Source organism: Canis lupus, chromosome 2 (genome assembly GCF_003254725.2).
Source record: "Canis lupus dingo isolate Sandy chromosome 2, ASM325472v2, whole genome shotgun sequence".
Classification (NCBI taxonomy): Eukaryota; Metazoa; Chordata; class Mammalia; order Carnivora; family Canidae; genus Canis; species Canis lupus.
In genome coordinates this window covers 18,195,273-18,204,025 of record NC_064244.1, presented here as the reverse complement: position 1 = coordinate 18,204,025, position 8,753 = coordinate 18,195,273, and the positions used below count along the sequence as shown (strand labels likewise).

General features: G+C 46.3%; 1 protein-coding gene across 1 annotated transcript; it reads left to right on the top strand.

Annotated features, from left to right (window-relative positions):
• The first annotated feature begins 205 nt into the window (after positions 1–205).
• On the top strand, positions 206–8,258 carry VIM (vimentin). Its single transcript, XM_025445548.3, has 9 exons — positions 206–906; positions 1,552–1,612; positions 4,378–4,473; positions 4,560–4,721; positions 5,243–5,368; positions 5,719–5,939; positions 6,522–6,565; positions 6,968–7,053; positions 7,893–8,258. The coding sequence occupies exons 1-9, from the start codon at positions 344–346 to the stop codon at positions 7,932–7,934; spliced, it is 1,401 nt and encodes a 466-aa protein (XP_025301333.1). The 5' UTR covers positions 206–343; the 3' UTR covers positions 7,935–8,258.
• The last annotated feature ends 495 nt before the right edge of the window (positions 8,259–8,753 follow it).

Genomic DNA, 8,753 nt, shown 5'->3' with positions numbered 1-8,753 from the left:
GGGGCCCGGGCCGCGCCGCAGAGGGACGCGGAGGGAGGCTCGAGGGCGCCCCCGCCCCGGCCCCGGCCCCGGCCCCCGCCCCCCTTCCCGCGCCTCGTCGGGTCCCCATTGGCTGGCGCGGCCTGCGGCTGGGATGGCAGTGGGAGGGGGCCCTGGTTCCTAACGGGTTATAAAAACTGCGCCCTCGGCGGGGTCCAGTCCTCTGCCACTCTCGCTCCGGGTCCCCGCGCCAGAGCCGCAGCAGCGCGCCCGCCGCCCGCAGCCACCGCGCCCTCGCCCGCCGGTCCTCCCCGAGCCGGTCCGTGCCGCCGCAGCCGCGCAGCCCACCGCCGCCCTCCGCACCATGTCCACCAGGTCTGTGTCCTCGTCCTCCTACCGCAGGATGTTCGGCGGCCCGGGCACCGGGAGCCGGCCGAGCTCCACGCGGAGCTACGTGACCACGTCCACCCGCACCTACAGCCTGGGCAGCGCGCTGCGCCCCAGCACCAGCCGCAGCCTCTACGCCTCGTCCCCGGGCGGCGCGTACGCCACGCGCTCCTCCGCGGTGCGCCTGCGGAGCAGTGTGCCCGGCGTGCGTCTGCTGCAGGACTCGGTGGACTTCTCGCTGGCCGACGCCATCAACACCGAGTTCAAGAACACGCGCACCAACGAGAAGGTGGAGCTGCAGGAGCTGAACGACCGCTTCGCCAACTACATCGACAAGGTGCGCTTCCTGGAGCAGCAGAACAAGATCCTGCTGGCCGAGCTCGAGCAGCTCAAGGGCCAGGGCAAGTCGCGCCTGGGGGACCTCTACGAGGAGGAGATGCGGGAGCTGCGCCGGCAGGTGGACCAGCTCACCAACGACAAGGCCCGCGTCGAGGTGGAGCGCGACAACCTGGCCGAGGACATCATGCGGCTTCGGGAGAAGTAAGGCGGCGCCCCCGGGCGTGGGGGGGAGGGTGGGGGCTGCGGGAGGTTGGGATTGGGGACCGGGTCCCCCCCCCCCCCGCCAGCGAGAAGCTGCCACGCCCTTGGGGATGTGGCTGGGGCGGTGGCTGCCTGGGGGAGCGCGGGTGATGGGGCTGTGGCGCGCCCGCCCCGCCCTGCACGCAGACCTCGCGGTTAGCATTTCCCCTCTACCCCCCCCTCCCCATTGCCCAAGGACACCCCGCTTCGGGTTACAGATTGCTTCAAGCTACCGCGCTGTCTGGAGCCGAAGGCCCGTAAAAGCGATGAGCGCGATTTACCCCCAAAGTTTTAGAAAGTTTCCTGGCCTCTTCTGGAGGGAGGGGGGAGGAGAGGAGGGAAGTGGCGGGTGCGAGACAAAGGGATTGCAGAGGTTCCCCGCGGCGGCGGCCCTGCAGGTTAGCGTGACCGCGTCCTTGCTCTTGCACGCGGCCGCGAGGTCCGGCCAGAAGCCGCGGAGGGCAGTGGTTGCGGAAGCCGCAGTCGGCGGGCGCCGGGGAGGCTGGCCGCGCGGGGCTCCGGTCTCCGCGACGCGGTGGTTGGGTGTGGCCACCCCGCCCCTGGCAGTTTCTTGGTTCCCCTTTGGTGACTGTGCGGCTGTTGCAGGTTGCAAGAGGAGATGCTTCAGAGAGAGGAAGCCGAGAGCACCCTGCAGTCTTTCCGACAGGTTTGTAGATTCCCTTCCCGCTTGGCAGCCCCCGGACCGCACCCGAGCGGCGCGGGGCAGTTCCCGAAGTTACTTGACCCACGTCTAGGTTCTGCCAAACTTCACGTCCGCGCGCAAAGCCCCCTAGCGGCAGAGCGGGCGCAGGTGCAGCTTCTGCGAATAAACACCCTTGAATGAGCGAAGCCCCTTCTCTTAGGACACAAAGAAAATCTTTTAACTTTTTACTCCGTTTCGAGATGCTTTTTCCAGAGAAATAGGTCTTTTTTTTTTTTTCCGTTTTGTTTTTGCAACACGCATTCTCTTTCTGAACAGTTACAGTCTGATGTAGGTTAAGGTTTGCTCGGGTTAAGGCGGCTGACTTTTTACAAGGCCACCAAAAGCACAGTTCCGCCCTGGAGTTGGAAATGTTTACAAAAGCACAGTTCCGCCCTGGAGTTGGAAACGTAAACGTAGTGGAGGAAACTTACCTTTAACTGGACTTAAGCCAGCAAGTTTCCTCCCCTTCTCCGCAAGTTCCATTGTGGCATTAAAGTTCTATGGAAGTGTCACTAGGCACAGCTATTTTGTGATCTCATAAGGGTGAAAAGGAGCCATCTGTCCCCTGGGCTGAAAGGTATTAATGGTTTCTACGGGCTTCACTATGGAATGTAGATACAGACATTCTGGCAAGTGTGGTGGCCCAGGACAGAAATAATAGGAGTCTTTGTGTCCCCAGAGGAGCTTTGCAACAGGCTACATTCTGATTGAATATGTAATGATGTAAGCGCAGTTCTAATTGGACACAAGTATTTGCTAACATCCGTTATCTAATATCTGGCCCAGACTTGTGAAGTATGCGACGTGAAAAGTTCTTAAAGCGACAGTCCTAGCTCACATTTTGAAAGGCCTTTCCTTATTTGGAAGGCAGAAGAGTGGATTTTTAAGTAAAGGACTATTTGTCTCAAAGTTAGACCGACTTAGAAGACTTTTAGTTTGAAATTGGAATTCAAAAGCAGGAAGAGCTTACCAGCACAGTTTTATGCTCCTGAACACTTACTGGGAGGGATATATAAGCTCCCAGATGAATAGTCTAGAATAACATTGTGAAGCCGAAATACATTTACTGAATTAAGTTAAACACTGCAGCGTGTGGTCCATTCTAGTAACTGAGCATTTATAATCATATCTGTGTTGTTCTCTGCAGAGTAGTGAGCTACTATAAAACTACTAGAATGAAAGCTCTGCTCTTTGGGGATTAGGGAAAATCTGTTATATTCTCATCCACAAAGTAGCATGGCACACTGAGCCTTCTGTAGAGGTTATAGTAAATGATCTTTTGCATCTTTTTTAGGGCTTACCAAGCAAAAAGGAATCTTTCCCAAGCCTGATTTTTTTTTATATTATCATCACATACAATTGCATACAAGATAAGACATAAAAAAATCTTATAACCTTTCCTGTAGGGGAAATAAAATCTTTGAGACATAAGAGTTTGCAATGGGTGGAAACACAGGAGAGCCATAGCAGCAAGAATTATGCATATAGTTTCATTATATGCATTTTGACCAGTCATTCTGAAACAAGTAACTGACTTTGCAAAGTGCTAAGTGAAGAGGATGGACACACCCTTGCAAGATGAGATGGGAGTTTAAAGAGAAAATTCTACCAAAGGAAGCAAAGAAAATAGAGGGCAGAATTATATTTCTTTTCCTTCAGAAGGAAAGAACTGCATCTTTGCCAGTGTACATTTTGAACTGGAGTATAAATCTAGCCTTGTAACATGAATGCTAGATGACTACATACCTGCTTTGCATTCTAAGGATATATTTCAGGAGGTTGGAATATAGGGGCGTCTGGGTGGCTCAGTCGGTTAAGCTCTTGATCTCAGCTCAGGTCTTGAGTTCAGCGTCCTGAATGCAGGCCCCATCTCGAACTCCACCCAGCATGGAGCCTAATTAAGGGGAAAAAAAAACATTTGAATAGAGGTAAAAAGAGCTCAGGTATACACTGAAGCTTTTGAAACACAAATTTCTGTTCTGCACACACTCAGGTGTCCGGGAAGTGAAATCTGATCAACTCCCATCTTATCATCACATTATTTCGTGACATTATATAAAAAAAGAAACCTTAAAAATGTGGTGACACTGATTTTTCTAGGTTTTAAGGAATAATAAAATCAGTCAGGGAAAGACAAATACCATATGATTTCACTCGTGTGGAATTTAAGAACGAAACAAAACAAATGCTCAAAGAAAAAAGACAAATCAGAACAAATTCTTAGCTATAGAGAACAAAAACTGATGGTCACCAGAGGAAGTCGGAGGGGAGGGGTGAAATAGGAGATGGGAATTAAGAGTGCACTTAATGTGACGTACATGGAGTATTGGACAGTATTGTTCTATCGCTGTATCGTACACCTGAAATCTAGTGCTGTATGTTCGATATACTGGAATTGAAATTTTAAAAATAATGAAAAGCTTCACTAGTATAATGTAGATTCAGTAATGATTGATTAAGTGCAGTTTGCCATGTGCAGTTTAACATTTATTTATTTTCAGATTGCTTATTAACCATCTGAATACAGTGGGTCACAATTCAAATTTATTAAGAGATCTATATTACAGTTGCGGGTGATTTATAGACACATAAAGGTCATAAAATTTGTCAACAACTTTACTTTTCATGGTAAAGAGACTGAGCTCATATGGTTCATTTAAAGTGAATAAATGAGATAAGCCATCGGCTTTAGCATATCCTCCAATAAACCCTGTCTTTTCTCAAACTAGGATGTTGACAATGCTTCTTTGGCACGTCTTGACCTTGAGCGGAAAGTGGAATCCTTGCAAGAAGAGATTGCCTTTTTGAAGAAACTACATGATGAGGCAAGTAGAGCCACTTCTAGTGGATGAATGCAGGGGAAGTTGCTCCATACTTGGCATGGCTGACCTTCTGTTTGTTCCTTCTTCAGGAAATCCAGGAGCTGCAGGCCCAGATTCAGGACCAGCATGTCCAAATCGATATGGATGTTTCCAAGCCTGACCTCACGGCTGCCCTGCGTGATGTACGCCAGCAATATGAAAGCGTGGCTGCCAAGAACCTTCAGGAGGCCGAGGAATGGTACAAGTCCAAGGTATGACACCAATCAGTGTAACCTGAACAGAAGAAGAGCATTTTGTTCTGCAAACACTTGCATCTGCCTTGATCCCTACATCCCCTCTAGCTTCTATCAGAAAGTTGGTTTGAACTTCTTGAACTTCTTGTTCAAGTCTTATTTGTTGCTGCAGCCTTCCTATCACTCACACCTTCTTTCCACCACCCCCACTTAACCGTACTTCAGTGTAAATCCCAATACCGCACCTGTGACCTCCACCCTTCTTGAATGCCAGTAATACATCAAATCTCTACTAGAAAATAGCAACGTCAGCATTCCACCGCTCTTCCTTTGCTTTTTCAGAACAGAAATGTAGAGATATTCTGAAGGATGTGGAGACTTGAACTGAAAATACAGAATTTGGTTTGGGTTATGTGCCGTGTTTGCTTACCATCTTTAAGCTTTAAGCTTTCCCGTTTTTCCAGGGAAGGTTGAATCAAAGAAAATCTGTGACCAAGTCCATTGGGTGGTCTACAATTTTTTTAATTCCTTTCTGACAGTTTGCCGACCTCTCTGAGGCTGCTAACCGGAACAATGATGCCCTGCGCCAGGCGAAGCAGGAGTCAAATGAGTACCGGAGACAGGTGCAGTCCCTCACCTGCGAAGTGGATGCACTCAAAGGGACTGTGAGTATCAGACCCCAAGAAAAGAGGGGATGTAACCAGCTTGTGTCACTCACATTGATCAAGTGATTGGTGCTCTCTGAATAAAACTTCAAATGAAGAAAAGTGTGTGTTTCGATCCAAAGGAAATGAGTTGTGCAGACAGATGCAAAAGGCACTTTGAGATGTGAAGGTTTTAGGGAACACATACACTGTTGCATCTAACACTTGATACTTGTTTTCTTCGCTTGAAATTGGCGTGCTCACCAATTTTTGGCACTAAGGGAACATATTGCGAAAGGTCCATAAATGGTTCAGGGAGGAGCTGGGGTTTTTCTGGGAAGTAACATTGGGAGCCTTTCTCATTCCTGCAGAATGAGTCTCTGGAACGCCAGATGCGTGAAATGGAAGAGAACTTTGCCGTCGAAGCTGCTAACTACCAAGACACTATTGGCCGCCTGCAGGATGAGATTCAGAACATGAAGGAAGAAATGGCTCGTCACCTTCGGGAGTACCAGGACCTGCTGAATGTTAAGATGGCTCTCGACATTGAGATTGCCACCTACAGGAAGCTGCTGGAAGGCGAGGAGAGCAGGTGAGAGCAGTGACCGAAGGGCTTAGGCACAGGAATCCGTCGGTGCCATTTGTTAGGAATTATGCCACTCCCTCTACATACATTCTTTCCGTCCCCAGAACATTTCTTCAAGGTAGTTACGTACCATTTTTTATAAATATGGAATCTTAGGTTGGGAGATTTAGTAACTTGCCCTCGTCCGTGTTAATCAGTGGTAGAGCTGGGATTTGAACTCACAACTCTGTGAGCACCAGCACTTTTCCCACTCTGCAGTGCTTGGAGAAAACGCTCAAAGTAAAAGATTTTAGGGCAGTCCCGGTGGCTCCGCGGTTTAGCGCCGCCTTCAGCCCAGGGTGTGATCCTGGAGTCCTGGGATCATGGAGCCTGCTTCTCCCTCTGCCTGTGTCTCTGCCTCTCTCTCTGTCTCTCATGAATAAATAAATAAAATCTTTTTTAAAAAAAGATTTTAAATGTGTTCATGAGACCTGTCACAGGTAAATACCTGTCCTAAGCAAATCCCTCACTTAATGAATGACAAGAATAAACATTCTTGTTTGAGTTGTTTTCCAAAAATTTTTACCAGTTTTCTTTATCTCTTTATAGGATTGCTCTGCCTCTTCCAAACTTTTCTTCCCTGAACCTGAGGGGTAAGCATTTCATCTCCCTGGGGGGAAGATTTCAGCAGCTTGTAACTACTCTATTTATGATAAAACACTAATTTGTTAAATGCTGCTTGAAAATGCCACACAAGATACACTCCTATAACATACCCGTAATTTTTAGAACCAAGTACTGTCTTACAATCTATGCTGCCAGTTAAATTTCAATTCCATTTGACTTCTTCCTTTGGAGTGGATGCTGGAATAGTCCACCCTAAGGTTACCATGTTATCAGACATTGGGCTTTCAAATAGGTCTTAAGTCTTGAGAATTGTGTTGGGAGGAGCACTTTGGATAATCATGAACATCACGATTGGTGTTCCTAATTTCTTGGGCAAAATAGTCACTTGTCTTTTTTTAAATTTCACTTTTACTAATTTCTTTATTCAGAAACCAACCTGGATTCACTCCCTCTGGTTGACACTCACTCAAAAAGAACGCTTCTGATTAAGACGGTTGAAACTAGGGATGGACAGGTGGGTATCTTTCCGTCAAAACCAGTGTAATCTCAGGCGGACGTGGATATCCTTGGGAATCCCTAAGTCACTATCTCAGATAACACCTGGCTGATTCAGGAGGTAGTAGTTTCACTCGTGACCCCTAAAAAGAGAACAGGCCTCTTCTGGCACAACACACAGCCAACTATTTGGCTCCTACATATGAAGGTGAGATAGTGATCTATCTGCAGTCCACAATAAGTGATTTTTTTCTATGCTCCTTAATTTAAGATGGGAGTATAGCTTCTTTAAGTTACTTCCTAGACTCGCTCCATGAGCGAACTTCATTAGACTACCTCGGTATCAGGAATGGTTTGATCTTGGACATACAGCCTGTCCCACTGGCTGCCACCTAAATACTCCTAGGCTCTTGGACATAGTGCAGGGATATGCAGTACGATCAATTAGTTTCTCATTACCTCTCTATGCCAGGAAAGAAATAGCCAAAATGAATTGTAATTTTCATGGAATCTTGCCTTGCACATACACTTAAAATGTACTCAGCTATATATTTTAGTATATTTTCATGGCTTTTAAACTTTGTTGCATAGGATTATTACAGCATCCTTCATAAACAATTTTAAATTTTCCTTTTTAAAGTCCTGACATTCCATTGGATATTTATTTTGCATGTAGAAGAGCAGTTTACACATGTATCTGTCTCTTCTAGCTGTGACCTTTGCTGTGCACAAACAGCTTCATGTACCTATTTTCACAATAAATTATACCTACTTAGTAGGATTTTCCTTTGTCATGCTTTATGGGGTAATCTGATCTTCCACAGGTATGATACTTGATTCGAATTTTTTTTTAACCAGGTTATCAACGAAACTTCTCAGCATCATGATGACCTTGAGTGAAGCTTGCCCAGATTCGGTGCAGCAATTACTACCAGCAAGAATAAAAAAAAAAAAGAAATTCGTATCTTAAAGAAACAGCTTTCAAGTGCCTTTCTGCAGTTTTTCAGGAGCGCAAGATAGATTTGGAATTAGGAGTAACCTCTAGTTCTTAAGAACCAACACTCTTAAAAGATTTAGGAGAAAGTTTACAACATAATCTAGTTTACGAAGAAAACTTGTGCTAGAATACTTTTTAAAAAGTATTTTTGAATACCATTAAAACTGCTTTTTTCCAACAAGTATCTGACCAACTTGTTTCTGCTTCAATAAATCTTTGGAAAACTCTTTTGCTGTGTTATTTGATACAATCTAAACAATTCTCTAAATTTGTGAGAATATATGTTTTAGTGAAATAATTTTTTGGCCCTGTTGGTGAATTCGCCCCAAAAATCAAGTTTAGGTTAACTTGATAAATTGAACTTACTTAGGCTTGAGGTATCACTCTTAATTTGGTCATTTTAAGTAAACTTCACTCCTTTTAAGTTATTTAACTTTACAAATGTAAAGTTACAAACGGATGATCTAGGGCCACCTGGGTGGCTCAGTGGTTGAGCACCTGCCCTTGGCTTGGGTCGTGATCCTGGAGCCCTGGGATTGAGTCCCACATCAGGCTCCATGCAGGGAGCCTGCTTCTCCCTCTGCATGTGTCTCTGCCTCTCTCTACGTGTCTCATGAATAAATAAATAAAATCTTTAAAAATTCCAAATAGATGATTTATCATAAAACAACTTGTACAGAAATGACAATAGGTCTTTTAATGAAACAAGTTCAGCTGGGGCC

What these genes read in the sequence shown, in the direction of transcription:
- VIM (XM_025445548.3), top strand. Translation starts at nt 344, where the DNA reads ATGTCCACCAGGTCTGTGTCCTCGTCCTCCTACCGCAGGATGTTCGGC. An exon ending in ATCATGCGGCTTCGGGAGAA is followed by an intron (nt 907 to 1,551) that starts GTAAGGCGGCGC and finishes CGGCTGTTGCAG; the next exon opens with GTTGCAAGAGGAGATGCTTC. An exon ending in AGGAATGGTACAAGTCCAAG is followed by an intron (nt 4,722 to 5,242) that starts GTATGACACCAA and finishes CCTTTCTGACAG; the next exon opens with TTTGCCGACCTCTCTGAGGC.